Source organism: Anneissia japonica, unplaced genomic scaffold, assembly GCF_011630105.1.
Source record: "Anneissia japonica isolate Jap-2015-1 unplaced genomic scaffold, ASM1163010v1 scaffold1511_len2985839_cov193, whole genome shotgun sequence".
NCBI classification, from domain to species: Eukaryota; Metazoa; Echinodermata; class Crinoidea; order Comatulida; family Comatulidae; genus Anneissia; species Anneissia japonica.
This window is the reverse complement of record NW_022685291.1, coordinates 1,575,804-1,591,248: the sequence shown is the minus strand read 5'-3', so window position 1 is coordinate 1,591,248 and position 15,445 is coordinate 1,575,804. Positions and strand designations below refer to the sequence as shown.

The following is a 15,445-nucleotide window of genomic DNA, read 5'->3' as shown; positions in this document are numbered from 1 at the left end:
AAAAACAATGAACACTTAAGTAGTGGAATCTGATCAGGTCAAGTAGAGTAGTATTCCAGCCAAAATCCACATTGGGACACTAATTTATATTTATTTGAATTTTATTTTTGGTATTGTAATAATATTTAATTTTATACTTTTAAAAATTCAATATTACACTAATATTTTATTTATTATTTCTATTTTTCTATTTATTACTTCTATATATCGCATAGACAGCCACGTTGCCAGTAATTTATTTTACTTTTTGGTTATACCACCCCACCAACCCTTGTGGAGAGTCAGAGACCAACATTTTCTTTTGTATCCTACAGTGTAATTGCTTTTCTGACTGCTTTATTTTCTATATTGTATACGGCAAAATAAATGAAAGGCAGCCAAAAATAGAAAAAATAATGGTCTGAAAATGGCAATTACTAAATTTTTTAATTGGATAAAATATATTTAGACAGCTAAACAACAAACACAAGAGAAAAAAAAATCTGATTGGACCCAATGACCGATTGCTTTAATATTTTCTATATTGTATATGGCGAAATAAATGAAAGGCAGCCAATAATAGAAACAGCAATCGTCTGAAAATGCCAATTATTAAATTTTATAATTGGAAAAAATATATTATTTAGATAGCTAAACAACAAACACAAATAAAAAAAAAATCCCTCGAGCCGGATTTGAACCAGCGACCTAAGGATGTCCTTGTGTTAACTCTACAGTCCTCCGCTCTACCAACTGAGCTATCGAGGGAATCTTGGCAGGAATGGTAGACTTACAACTATGAAGGATATAATTGTGCAATAGTTTGATAGCATCTGTGGCATCATTTGAGTAATCATGATTACGTTTTTTCTTGACATTTGTTATCCTTTATAGCGCGTAAGATTTCTTCGTAGGGCCTAACGTTGATTTTAACTTCATATTAAATCATAAAATTACGAGATTCGTAATGCTAACCGAGTACAGAGGGCAGCATACTGGAATGCGTTAGCGTTGCACACTAGCCTACAGGCCCATCCTCTAAAAACGTTTATGTTAACGCAATATGCGTTTTATAAAGCGTTTTAAACTAGTTACATTTAGGCTCAACGCAAAACTACCATGAGAGAAGAATTGAAGTGAAGCTGTACGTGAGTGAGTGAAGTGACAACATTCCATCCTCCTCAGCTCCCCGCCGGTGCGTGTCTGCGTTGGCCTACTTCACTGGCCTAGGCCTAGCCTAGGTGCTTAGCTTCTAGGCTTATACCTGCTGACTTACTACAAACTGCGGAATGTTGTCGTATGGAGATATCACCATAAGGGAAGCTCCTTCTTCAGATCATCAAAAGACTCTCCGAGGTATCTGCAGTAACTAGTAGGCCTATTCTATGTTATTTTTAAAGACAAAGTAGCCTAACTAACTAAGGCCCTAGGCTTGGCCTAGCCTACCCTACTACTACTAGGGGGGCCTACTACTAGCCTGGCCCTAGACCTACAACGCTAGGCATAGCCCACTTCACTGAGCTGTGTGAACTTATCCAGGCCTAGGCCTAGGTTAGGATAGCCGTATTCTGCTTGTCCACTTTAGGCTAGGATGTAGAAACAATACCCTAAATGTCAACTCGGCGCCAAATTTGTATACAAATAGTTTGTGGTATTCCACTGAGACCAAGTTATTTCACAGTTAATTTCAAGTTTGTTTGTTTGTTTTTTTTGTTTGTTTTTTTTTTACAAAGAACGAGCTCATGGATCACTGGATAATTTAACCAAAGCATTTAGGACACCATATCCTGAACGTAGTCCGAAGAGGTCACCTGGTCACTCCGTTGCCTTTCAAGGCATTCAGCCAGACATGTATCAACAAAAGGTAGATTATCGCAGTCCTGTGCAGCGTTTAAAGTCATTGCTAACAAAACAAGAAGAAAGGACGAATCAGCAATATGCTGATACGAGGTTGTCAAGCTTCCCTAGAAATCAACATGCAATGAATCCAATATTACATCAAATGGTGAATTAAAATTCTATATATTATTTTTTTTTAACAATAGTTTCCCACTCTTAAAATAAAGTATTTTTTATACCCCATTCAAAAATATTAGCTTATCAGAACACCCACATCAAATTTGTCAAAATATTTTCTTGTGTCTAAAATTAATACAATATTAATTAAATAAAAATAACTAATTAAAATTAATTTATATGTCATGTTTGGAGTGGAGGTGATTAGTTTAGTGATAAGATCTAATCCAGGGTTCCTGGAATCAATTCCTGTCACAGCAGGATTTATTCTCACAACTAGGAACAACTCCACCCCTAGGCATCAATAATGCATCATTCCATCACATAGGTGATGAGTGTACTAGCTGTTGAATGTGAAGGAAATTTTTTTAAATGTTACATTGTTTGCCAATACTTTCGCTAATTGTTTGCTGATCATTGTTAAGTTTGCTTGAGTTAATTTATTTTAAATTATAAATATCAGGGTTATTCTTGTCATTGTTAACACTATTGTAAAGTCAAAAACATTATTATTCTTTGATCTTTAATTGTTGTCATTTTCTCTATCAGCATGACTTGCCTTTGACATCTGTAAAATCAATGACATCGTCCAGCAACACTGGTAGCACACTGCCAAAATCTGAGGAGCTTATTCCGTTGATTACTAATCAGAGTTCCTACATACAGCAGCTGGAAGGTGATCTCAAATTCTGCAAGGTAATGGATTTCATATTGACCATATACAGTACTGATGCTTATTAAAATCAGCTATTAATACATACTGTATCAGCCACTTTCATGTCTATTGTTGACATATGCCTAGGCCTACCCAGGGTAATGTAACTTTGGTCATGCTTATTTTCGTCTTATACAACTGAAATTTGTTGATAGCCATTCAACACACTACTCGGTTTAAAATCTAACGGTTTAAAAATTAATTTCTACCAAACACATATTAGCTGCAAAGGCTCTTCTCCTGTTTGTCTCCCCCTCTGAGTATAGACTGGTACCTCGCAGTATGATGTGGCATTGCATGTTTTAATCTGTATTAGGACTTCCCAGGGAGTGGAGGAGGTTACACTTTGTGCTGATTTATTAAATTATGGAAGCAATGACCAATATTACCAGCACCTTGTATCCCTCTGTGAAGACAATTTTTGAAGTAGGGTTTTCAAAAAATAATCTGGTCATCCAAAGTCAATAATTGTAATTTTGCTTTCTTGACATACTCTTTTAGGAAGAAATGATTACACTAAAACACAGGACTAATGAAATTTTAAAAGAAAATAATGACTTACACGAAGAACTTAAGACCAGTGTGGTACAGCTTGCGCTGGATCTTCAGCAATTTCCACAGGTGAGTTTGCAACAGATGCAAAAGCCTATGTAATATTTCTCAGTCCAGTAATTCATGTACTGTAGTAATTTAGCCGGGCAAATAAAGCCCAAGCAAATATAACCCAGGATGGTTTTCCACTCAGAAATGTGAACATCAGGAATATATCTTAGCATAATTTACTACTGTGCATCACTGTCGTCTTCACTGAATGTATCCATGATTAGACTGACCATGTATCTATGGTTTGTCACCCAAAATTGTGTCGCCCAAATTAATTAGATGGTCGCGAGACTCAAGGATTTGATCAAACCATCAAATAACTGTTTTCTGTCTTGGGAAAAATCAGTTCTACAACATATCAAATAATGTTTCCCCTCCAGAGCCACACCCAAACTTTAATATTTCCAGTGAACGCTTCCAAATACCTCCAAGCATTGCTTTTACACCACTTTATTCTCAGTTTTATGTTACTTTTCACATATGGTTGGTGTTTTCTAGTCAGTGTTGCTTGGCGGGCCGCACACATAGGGTTTTTAATTCATTTTCACGGGCTGCAAAAAAAATTGCTGTCGGGCCGCACTTTGCCCACCTGTGTCATAACCCAACAATAACTTTACTTTGTGTGTCTGAATAAGAGAAATATATCTGAATAGTACGATAACTTTGAAAGAATCACTTAACTGTTCCCTTACTCACTAAACCTTTGTGATCTTTTTTTTTCTTTTCTGTCTTTTTTTTTTTTTTTGCATTTGGCCACTTTTTACAGAAATTGGTTGATATTTATGGACAAGTGCTCTTATGATTTTGTTTTTGATGGTTTATCTTTATTTTAGGAGTCAGATAAGCAGGTGAAAGAATACAGTAGGCAACCTGGAAATATCCAGGACGTGGATCCAGAACAAAAAATGAACAAAGAACTTTATACTAAATGGGAAAAAGAACTGGTATGTTTACAATAGATATGTGTGATTAATACATGTATTTATGCATGAGGTATTTATGAAATAATTTATGCAAAAAATAGTGTGTGAGAGTGTGAATGCCTGTTTGTATTCATTCAAGTCTTGTGCTCTTCCATTTTTGTTGTTGATGTAACATTAGCTGTTATGTTAACCTGAGGTATGTTATATAATGCTAAATTATTTTAATTATTTAGTCATGCCTTCTTTTGGCCTCTTTCTAGGAAAAAGTGAAGCAGTTCCATGATACCAAAACAAAGCGACTGGAATCTCAACTAACCTACACAAAGTGAGTGTCGTTTGCCATGTTCTAATGTCACAGTTTTAGTCATAGGAAATGAAACAAATACTGCAATCAATTTGGCTTAGCTGCTTGCCACTTAACCTCAAATGATAATAATAATAATAATAAAACACCTATTACCTGTAATATATGGCTTGGTTGCCTGTCAAACAAGTAGTAGCATGGTACCATCATAGAGAAAATATTTTCTCTATGGTACCATTAAGCATGACTGTTTTTGGTGCAATAAAAATAAATACAGTAGAACATTGTTTGTACCTAACCCAGTTATATGAACCCACGGTTTTACGTACACCTTGTATCGACGATGACGTAATAAGGGGTACGTAAAATAGACCTTTTACTGTATGTGTTTATATGTTGACACAGGGATGAGCTCAAGAAATGTGAAGCACTTTGTGATGACTTAAGATGTAAACTACGTATGTCTGAATCTTTAAGTCTTCTGGGTAAGGATGATGAGCCCGAGAGTCGGGGAATGTGTATACGGTGCGCTCAGCATGAAGCAGTTATTGTCGCCACACACTTGGATGGCAAAAGTAAAATGTTGGATTCAATAACAAAGTGAGTTGATACCAAAGTGTTGGGTAATATAAATATATAGCCATTAAGTAAATAAAGATCTTCATCCAATTGAAGACCACTTTTGGAACCGGGATTCCATGGTCTTCAGCAGCTTTGGTCTCTATTTCCAATATAAAGATAAAAGACATTTGTTAATTTTGGAACACGGAAAAGTGGTCTTTAGTTGGAGGTGGTCTTTCATTATAGGGGTCTTTAATTCAAGGGAGACCTGTACCAGGGTTATTTCATGTCAAATCCTCATGTGAATTTTTTAGATTTATAGTCAAATCCACCAAAATGTTCCTTCATGTAATTTATGAAAATACGATTCAATCCCCTTTTTGGTTTCTGCATGGGGTTTTTTTTTTCTTTCATCTTGACCTAACATTTTTTTTTAAAGAAAAAGATTCATTGCTAAAAATTACTGCTCTGGGTAACATTAGGACAGGTTTTCAGAATCTGCAATCAGATTATCTTGCTTTTGAAAGCTTAACTCTTCTTAAATTTAATTTTTGCCATTTGCTTAGGGAGCGGGATGATCTTATGAATGTGGTAACGACAATGAAATCAAGCTTGGCAGAGATGCGACAGAAGGAAACTGAAGCGTACACGCAGGTGAAACAGAGCTTAGAAATGCTGGAAGAATCACAGCTGGAGAAAACACAGGTTAGCATATAAGAATAGGTAACCGTTATTAGATGTAACTTTTTGCCAATTGCGTTTGCTCATTAACATTATTTCAATCAGTTCAGAAGATGGCTATGTCTGTCATGTAACAGTTATGAAAGATGATAGTATGACCAAAAGATGTATATTTTGATGTGTCATACGTCCACTTTCGAGCAGATAAACTTAAAATCCTAACCATAAATTGTACCCTTTAGCCCTGTGTTTGCTTAACAAAATGTATGGGGTGAATGGTGGTTGGCAATAAACCTAGAATTTGGCCTGGACAACTGACACTGATTTTCAAATTACTGTGCTTCGGCAACACAATATTTTCATAGCCTAATCAGAGTCAACATTTCATGGCATTATTGTTAATATTCCAAATTTTAAAGTAAAATTTGATGGTTAAATATCCTCATCATCAATCAACAGAACAAGAACTGCAGTTTGGGAATGGACCTGTCAAGATTGTTGATGAAACATATACATTATAGAAATATTTCATTGTCATTTTAACAATAGTTTAATTTTAATGTTTACAGGCATTAGTCCAAAGAGAACAGTTGGCTGAAGATCTAATGAATTGTGAACAGAGAATGGCAGAACTGATCTCAGAACATCAACACAAACTCTCAGTGGAGAGAGAACTAGTCAGGAAGGAGTGTCAACAGCAGCTGCAACAGCTTCAACAACAAGTATGTGCTTTGCTCGTTATAAAAACCTTAAAAAATATTACAAAATAAAATACATTACATGATCATCAGATTTTTAAAATACTTAGTCGAACACAATATAAATGTTATACAGTATTGTAAATTATTACGTCTCTTCTTGAAGGCAAATCAGAGAACCATATTATTCTAATAGGATGAAATTAGCTAACATGAAAAAGACTATTCCAATTAAAAATAAATGTTTAATAAGCATATAGACCTTGGCAAGCCAGCCCCAGTTGTGGAATGATGTGAACATATAGCTACTGTAATTGCCTATTTACGGCTGCTAGGTAGAGTCTAACAATGCCTGTACGCAATTCAGCACAATGACGCTGCGAGTTATGGGTTTTTCTCTGACATTTACTGAAGCAGACAATAGATTTGTAGCATCTGTTTTGTCATTTATATTATTTAAAGTCTTTACATTATTATTTATTTAGATTGCACAAGGGGTGCAAGAAAATTTATCAATGCAGAATCAAGTAGAGAAAGTTTCCAGGGATAAAGTAGCCATGGCAACAGAGTTAGAACAAGCCAAATCACAAATAATGCAGCATTCCATGAATATTACTCAGGTGGGCTTATAAGGAAATGGTAACATTGATATTAAATGTAATATTTGATTTAACTACAGTAATCAAATTAGTCAAGCATTGTTGGCAGTGCATAAACTCTATAAATAATACATGTAAAAGTATTTATAATTATGTGAATATGTTTCTTTTGGATTGTGTTTTTGTTATTATATCTTATATTCATCTCTCCTTAACTTTATTTTCTTTTCATTTCAACGTTTTATTTCGAAATAAAAATTTTTTGGTTAAACATTTTAATACTCACATGTCAGATTTTAAATAGTTTTAATTGTCCCCACTGGAAATATATTAATCATGAACTGTAAACTCAGTGTGTTACCTAGTTATTCCTGACCAATTGTTTCAATAGGGGTTTTACAGTATAAAGCACTGCTTTAAAATACTGGTATTGTTTTCTTAATTTTGATTGAACATGTATGTTAATGCTAAATGGTTTAAGCTCTGTCCAAATTATCAAATTTGCTTTTACAAAAAAACTGTTGTATGCCCATATATATAATCATGATGTGCCTATATATGGTCATGATGTGATGTCATTATGACCATAATTAGGCACACATATTTTTGGACAAGGCTTTAGAGTGTACAGCATTTCATTTCATCACTGTGTATATATAGGTTTCTCATGATGCAAAGGTAACCAGTGCTTCATCAACAATACAGAGGGATGAAGCTGTCAGGCAGCTAGACAAACTCAGGCAGACCACTTCACTTGAAATTCAGCAACTTCTCCAGGTAAATATGGTACAAGCGGTTTGGCACAGCGGGAACGGTCAGGTCTCCCAATCCCAAGGTCGGGGTTTCAATTCCTAGCTGTACATTTCGCTTGTGTACTTGAGCAAGGCACTTTATCTGCATTGCTTTTCTCTATCCAGGAGTATAAATGGGTACCTGGTGGGGTTGCCTGCTCCTACGCTGATTACCAGCAGCAAAATTTAATCATGTGGACCCAGTGACCAGGGAAAAGAAGCGCTTTGATTTGCAAAGAAAATGCCGTATATAAATAATATAAATAATAATAATAATAATAAATACACTATTATTATTACATGAGTGAATATTGATGTTTGTCATGTTTCCAAACATACATACATATCTTCATTGAAATACAAGTAAAATAAATTAATGTATTTGCATGTCTTCTATACAATAATATTTTGCTCTTCATATTTATTTATACTTTGAATTTGCACATTTTACTATACACTATACTAAGTTTATTAGCAGCCTTACATTTGATTATAAGATTACATGGTGGATAAAGAATATAATAAATTTTCAATTCACATGTTACCACTGGATTTAACACAATTTCACAATGTGTATTAGAAATTCATATATTGTAATGTGTGAAAAAGTAAACTTAAGATTCGCAAAAACTTGCAAAAGTCAATATCGGTCATTATTGGTTTGATATATCAATACATTTATAGCTATGATCCGTCAAAAATAAGCAGATTCAGCATTACAATACATTTTATTTTTTTATAACTCTTGATTTGTTTAGGAGAAGGAACGGCTTAAGTCGGAGTTGGCTGATGTTAAACGACGAATGGATGATGCTGAAAAACAAGCTCTTCTTAGTAAAGATGAAAGTATAAAATTAACCGAGAGATGCAATACAGCGGAACGAGATGTGAGAAATAAATCCATATTCAATTGTGTCATTGATAAGTACTCTAGCTAGCTTGTACATGTTTTCAGGCTGGATGTCTTTGGGACATGATAAACCTTGAACATATCACTTACATTACATAGAACAGCCTGTAGCATCCATGACATCATTCTCTAGCAATTTATGGCATGAAACAAATAGACATATGTTAATATGTGTTATTACCATGAATATGAAGTATTGTTATATAAGTACAGACATCATCTTAGAATATAATACAGTAGATATACATTTATATCCATAAACAGTCTAATCTTTAATGAGAGGACCTTAGCTCAGTCAGCTAATTTTGTGGTAGACACTGCTCTGAACCGTGGAGATCCCTGGTCCCTGGTTCAATTCCCATCCCATTCCCATTCCCTTTTGTGGGCTTTGGTGTTTACACCAAATAAATCCAATCCAATCTTTATATTTATATCAAATTTATTATTGGAACATTTTTAGTGAATGATCAGTAAAATAACAGACAGCACTTGATTATATAGTTCAAAAAACATGGCTACCCCATTACTTCATAATGTTAGTGAATGATGCAATTAAATATATAAGGGTGGTTATGGTTTTTTTTTTAATGTATTAATCTAACCTTCATATAATAATTTTCACTAGTGTATGATATGCAATTATACTAATTGCTTAATATTACTTAGAATGCATTAGCAAATCTACAACCTACAGTGACATAATTAATTACTTATTCTTTTATCTGTGTTTTATGTTTTTGATAGGTTTTAATCAATGAATATTAAAACCTCAAAAAGTGAATCTTTCAAGGTCTATTCTTCTTGGCCTATATCTTCTTATTGTGAAATATTGACAATTTCCATCAGTGGTATAAGATTAATATTACATATTTTTTTATCTGTATTTATGTTTTTGATGAATGAATGAATACATTAAAAAAATATAACTAACCTTTTACAGTTTATTTATTTCAATGAATATTACAAGCATTTACGTATATACTCAAGATGTTGAAAGATTTAAATTTTGAGGTTCTAATATTTTAATCTTGCAACTCTCATAAACAGCTGATGCTTGTGAAAATGGCAAAGGATGGAGTAGATCGCAGCCGGAATGATGATTTGCGATCATTAACACGTCGCACACAGCAGAGAGAACAAGAATTACAGCAAATTATTCATGAACTTCAGAATAAATATTGTAAGCAAATATTTCAAGCTTTTATTATGTAATTTAACAAAGAATTAATTTTTGTTATAATACTAAAACAATGCAATAAATTGCGTTGGGCTGCCTTATACAACGCTGTTTGAGTTGACCTTTACAGTATATCCACTGAATATAAAATGCCTCATTGAATATGAACGGTTTCTAAGAAGCCAGTTTGGCACAGTGGTTTACATCATGGTTATTGAACTTGTGGTCAGGAGTAAAAACTACACGCTGACCAATCTCCACTGGCCATTCTTTGATTCCCCAGCTTGCACCGTTGACAGGGTCTGAAGTGGTCAAGGCTTTGTTTCAGCCTTGGTGCAAGCATTTAATGGCTTATACAAATTATTAATAAAAAAAGTATCCCCTTTACCTAGAAGTGGTTTTTGGGCATTGTTTTTTGTGAATTCAATTAAAAATAGACAAAAACAAATATGAATGCATGTATTTATGTGCACACAATATATGTTTATTTAACTTTAGCTTGTAGTGTAACTGAACTAGAGAATGTGATATGCAGTCAAGGTTTGCTGATAAACAAATTGAGAGATGAAGGAACGAATCTGACAGAAAAACTTCAAGAAGTTAGTGATAAATACAGGTACATTGCACAATTACAGTATTCATGTAGAGTGATATAGTGAAGAGTCATAATGTTGTAAGAATACTTAAATGCAAGGCAGAAATAACTGGATGCGTAGTTTGTTGCAGAATAGTAGCCACAGCTGCCCAGTGGGCCACAGTTCCAGGAAAAAGTATTGTAAGTTTCGACTAGATGTGTGAATTGCTTTTACAGGGGTCTGTTCAATTCCATTGATGCAAGTAGTGGTTTAATTACTTGGTTAATTTTATTACCCTTGCTGTATACATGCAACAACATGATTCAATTGGGAAAAAAAATGTTTACATTGGATTTTAAAATTTCTTCAAATATAGGTCTGAAATAAGGAGATTGAAACAGGTAAATTCAGAATTGACTTTACGTTGTGATCGTCTTTCTCAACAACATGCAGAGATTGAGGCACAGTGTGTGGATCACGGACGTCTTCACAAACGAATGAAACTTAGGTTAGAACAGATGGACGAACACAGTCAGAGAAGTGGAAAGCAGGTAACTCGTGTATAATAATAACAATGTCCTACAAAAAACTAGCTAGAATTAGCAGCTGATGAGAGCATGTAAGGATAGTGTAAGATTTAATAGCTATTAAAGCCAGTCTCCAGATAAAAAAAACATTTTTTAAGTTCTACGACTAACACAGACAGAAAAGTCTGACGAAAATTTGGGAACAGTTAATGAGATAACCACCCTTTTTCTACCTTTCCCCGTTTTAAAATATTCAAAATCAAATCTGGGCACACCATGCTCCCTTGTAGATACACCACTGTTAAATAAACAATTTTTTGCTTGTTTTTTTTCTTCCTTTCTCCATGTTATCCAAGTTGTTTTCAAAACATCAGTGATGGTTTGTGACAATTTTCTTTCAATATTCTTATTATTTCCTTTGTTTATATTAGATATATGAACTTTTACAAAAACAAGCAGGTCTGATGCAGGAGAGACATGCTCTGAGTCAAGAAGTAGACTTTTTAAGATCACAAGATCACAAATACAGCCCAACATCCATTCCATCTGTAAGTATAATGACTTAAATATATGATAAGACTTGAATTTAAAAAACAATTGCATACGTTGTGTGGTTTGCCATGAACCCAAACATTAAGCATATTTTGTAGAAAAAAACTGGACTTTTTTGGCCTAATCATATTTTTGTTCTGTATGGGCTTATTGCCTAGTCTGTATTTTTCTGCCTTATAAATACTATTGTATCCTAATGATGTTAAATTTTTTGCATATTTCAACAAGAGGAAATAAAGCTGGCAGCAGCCGAAGTGAAAACAGCTCACTTTCAATGGTTGATGGTTCCTGACGGATTGCAAGAGGATTGGGTTACACAATGCAAGTCAGTGCCAAGATAAAAAAAACCTTAATTTATATTACATTAATAGCAGATTTGTACATATAATTGACATGGTAATAGTCTACCATTTCTGTAGTGCATATTTCTATTATCCATGCAATCAATACAGAAAAGAATGGGCTTTTGATAGCAGCACAAGTATACTGCACAAAATTAGTATAAACATAGTCCATTATCGGAGAAGCTGCTATCAGCCATTGGTCAACTGTCAAAACGTAGGTCCAATTACTAACTACCTGATAAGTTGGATGAATAGTTGGAATTCAAACTCACAATGAACATTAACACATTCCATTTTAGAGAGGAATTTGACCACCATAGCATAGAGTACATCTGGGCAAGTATACTAAAAGATGAGAAGAAAATGATTAGGCTGTAATGTAGCAACGGTTGTTTTAATTTTTTCTACTAAGTCCTTTGAGCACTATATTTTACCAATATTACAGAAATTTTTGTATATATCTTGCAAAATGTAACATTGTCAGAACCATTTATGTAGTGGTTTTTTTGGTTGAGGTCTCCATGGTTTCGTTTGTTGGTCACCCTGGTCATCGCAAATACAGTACTGCAATATTTCACGAATGCCCGCATAGAAACCTTGTGCCTTGCAGAGGTCTAGTTTTTTTTCCTTAGTTGCTCAAGTTCAAGCAATATCTTTTTAACAAACCATGTGACATTGGTGCTAAAAGCATTTTTTGCAGATCAAATGTCGGAATAGTTTGGATACAGTAAAAACACCTGGGATTGATTATGGACAATGGTCGTGCATGTGTATATCTTGGGGGAGTTCATGTCAAGGTTTACATGTGTTAAATGATACATATGTAGCTGATCAAAATGGCTATTGTGAGGCAAATAGCCCACAGTGTTTTACGCGGAAGCACTGCATTGGCATTTTATGTGTCCTTATGAAAATAATCGTTAATCTTCATTTTTAACTCAAGGTGCTTTTAATATTGTTGGTTTACTAGTTCAACATAATATGAAAGATTTTTTTTGATTTTTTTTTTCACATTCAACAGTACACACACTTATTTTTTAGTCATGAGAAAAAGTCATGCAGTGACAGGATTTGATGTATTTATTAATTAAAAATTAATGGATTTGTTATTCTATGATTCTTGATTTTAATGTTTCTGTCTGGGTTAGTGGGGGTGTGTGTGTGTTGCTGGTCTCATTTGGGTTCTTTTAATAAAATAATTTAAAAATATTTAAAACATTAAAATGACAGGCAATGACTAGCACTAAAATAGAATACAGTACTGTACAAGAACAAACGTCTTAAAACATCAAACAATAAAATGCAAAGGACAGTTTCAAATGAGTTTACACATCAAATTTATTGCACATTCTTTTAAGTCTAAACCATATTATATAGTGATAAATTACAGCATTTGAAATTTATTTTGAAACTAACATACATTTATGAAAAAGAAATATACTGTAAAAGCTCCAATAAGTGCCGCACCAACATGATTTTTTCGCTAAGTGCCACATATTCAAGAGTATACATTACCCAGTGTGTAATGAAACACTTTGAGAAACAGGGTTTTAAATACAATGTATACAGTACTAAAATGAATAAATAACACAACAAACACACAAGCAGTTCTTTATAAACATTTATTTACGATGACATAGGACCTATGATAAGCCTACTGAACTATGGGAACGCGAGATAGGTAATATCCCAGGAACAGTCATTGAAAGGGCCACGTCAATATACAAGCGCCGCACTGAAGCCTCCAAAAATTTTATAAGCGCCGCAGCGCTTATTTGAGCATTTGTGGTATTCCTTCAGGAAATGGATCATCCGTAACATAGCGGATTTGTATAAAAATGAAGAGCACCCAGCTAAATGGTTTTCGGATGTCAAATTTATATTATGTATTTATGAAGTAATTGTTTTTTGTGAGGAACGGAAAAATACTATTCAGTTATGCCCTCCTAATTGGGCAATATCTTTACAGTGATCTCGCATTTCCTTTTATATTTGTGCAAAAGGATTAAGTTAATGCTTTCATAGTTTTCTACAGGCAGACTTTACCATTGAGACTTGAAATTGTGGGCATAAGAACAATATTCCTATATCAATGAGCATTATAACTGCTTTTTAATACTAGGGTTAGTGACAAATTGTTGGGTGAAATGTGTAGAAAGTTAATTGGATTGGAAGAGTCAACTAAATGGTGGACTTGAGGGTCAGTAGTTCAAATGCACTTCTCAAACATCAGTGGCTTCAGAGCACTGGACATCAATTGCCTTAAGCCAGTTTCCACTAGGTGAATTTATTCGTGAGAATCAAAAGCATCGTTCATGCGCATGCACACTTCTATCAGAGTTTTTTCGCTTCAGCAAAATTGGTAGTTCGTGCTGTTTCTACTTTTTGGGAGGCATAAAAAATGCGCAGCCAATCAGAGCTCAGGAAGTAAAGCAACGCTTTCGATTCGCGCAAATAAATATGCCTAGTGGAAAACAGGCCTTAGTGTTGCTGAATTTTGCTTTAGTTTGATATATCAATTAACAGTACCTGTACAAAATACTTTGGGGAAAATGTATTCCTAATGGGAAAATGAAGTTGCCCCCCATATTATCTTTATTCAATTCATACGTAATTCAGTGTGTGTATTTTCAGCAATAGAGTATACTTATCATTTTTATCTAAATTGAGAACTTTATCCTGCAATAAAATATATTATAAAAATTGGCCTCATAATGGTGGAGCATTCAAATAGTATTTAAAAAGTCATAAAACTTTAGCTTAATCTATTTACATTTTTATAAAGTTTCAGATAGAGCATCCATGCACCTTATATAGATTTGGAAAGACATTTATTTCATCAATACTGTAATAATTATAAATACCGTAATTCATTATATACATTATATCACAAAGTTGTTCACCTTCTTAATCAATTGAAGACTTTGATACAAAGGAAGAAATAGCACCATCTATTGCACCTGTCCTGCCACAATGCTACACTGTACTACAGGGATCTCCATTCTCATCCTGGTAAGTGGAGCCTAACACCGGCTGCATTGTTCTTGTGCAGAAAAGTTCATCAGACCTCTCTTTCAACTCCGGCTCACTTTTGTGCTCAGTAATCTGGACAATTTTGCTTGTCTGACCTCTTGATTGAAAAAAAATATATGACATTGATAGAATTATATTATTAATAGTATATAATTACATTATAGTACATACTTAATGGATTGTTTAAAATATTGTAGACTACATGATAGAGGCTTGTCTTCCTGGGTTTATCCATCAAGCTGTTTAAATGTAAAACATGGCCCATGTGCATGTTAAAGAATGCAGAACACTCTCTTTGGATTGTCTTCTGCTGTAATGCCAATTTCACAAGACCAATTTTTTTAACCCAACTAAAAGACAATGATGAAAATATATAATATATAATTAAGTAAATTTTTATTAGGTTTTTTGTATCCAGAATGGTAAAATTTTTGTTTTAACCCACTGTAAAAAATAT

The 15,445-nt window shown here is 33.9% G+C and overlaps 2 protein-coding genes and 1 non-coding gene across 5 annotated transcripts in view; 1 reads left to right on the top strand and 2 right to left on the bottom strand.

The window, feature by feature from the left end:
• Positions 1-659: 659 nt before the first annotated feature.
• On the bottom strand, positions 660-747 carry Trnay-gua. Its single transcript is given in 2 exon segments — positions 660-695; positions 711-747. It is a non-coding gene; the product is annotated as a tRNA-Tyr (tRNA).
• A 277-nt stretch (positions 748-1,024) lies between these two features.
• Positions 1,025-13,036, top strand: LOC117110456 (serologically defined colon cancer antigen 8 homolog). 2 transcript variants are annotated; one of them, XM_033253173.1, is made up of 17 exons: positions 1,025-1,335; positions 1,713-1,843; positions 2,545-2,691; positions 3,212-3,331; positions 4,147-4,257; positions 4,497-4,561; positions 4,946-5,140; positions 5,668-5,806; positions 6,352-6,504; positions 6,966-7,100; positions 7,740-7,856; positions 8,629-8,757; positions 9,828-9,960; positions 10,456-10,573; positions 10,909-11,083; positions 11,491-11,607; positions 11,829-13,036. In XM_033253173.1, the coding sequence occupies exons 1-17, from the start codon at positions 1,269-1,271 to the stop codon at positions 11,901-11,903; spliced, it is 2,127 nt and encodes a 708-aa protein (XP_033109064.1). In that variant the 5' UTR covers positions 1,025-1,268; the 3' UTR covers positions 11,904-13,036. The 2 variants fall into 2 exon arrangements, with proteins under 2 accessions (XP_033109064.1, XP_033109057.1); XM_033253166.1 differs by having other exon boundaries at positions 1,026-1,335; positions 1,713-1,984; positions 11,829-13,035.
• The window catches only part of LOC117110439 (rho guanine nucleotide exchange factor 33-like), a 37,213-nt gene continuing 34,653 nt past the window's right edge, over positions 12,886-15,445 (bottom strand). For both annotated transcript variants that reach the window (XM_033253152.1, XM_033253157.1), the window contains exon 16: positions 12,886-15,085. In XM_033253152.1, the coding sequence (XP_033109043.1) occupies positions 14,932-15,085 (154 nt within the window). In that variant the 3' untranslated portion in view covers positions 12,886-14,931. The remainder of the gene's footprint in view (positions 15,086-15,445) is intronic.

Excerpts from the sequence above, each read along its gene's own strand:
- LOC117110456 (XM_033253166.1), top strand. The coding sequence starts at position 1,269 with ATGTTGTCGTATGGAGATATCACCATAAGGGAAGCTCCTTCTTCAGAT. Across the intron at positions 4,562-4,945 it reads TCTCAACTAACCTACACAAA|GGATGAGCTCAAGAAATGTG; the intron begins GTGAGTGTCGTT and ends ATGTTGACACAG. Across the intron at positions 11,608-11,828 it reads GCCCAACATCCATTCCATCT|ATTTCAACAAGAGGAAATAA; the intron begins GTAAGTATAATG and ends AATTTTTTGCAT.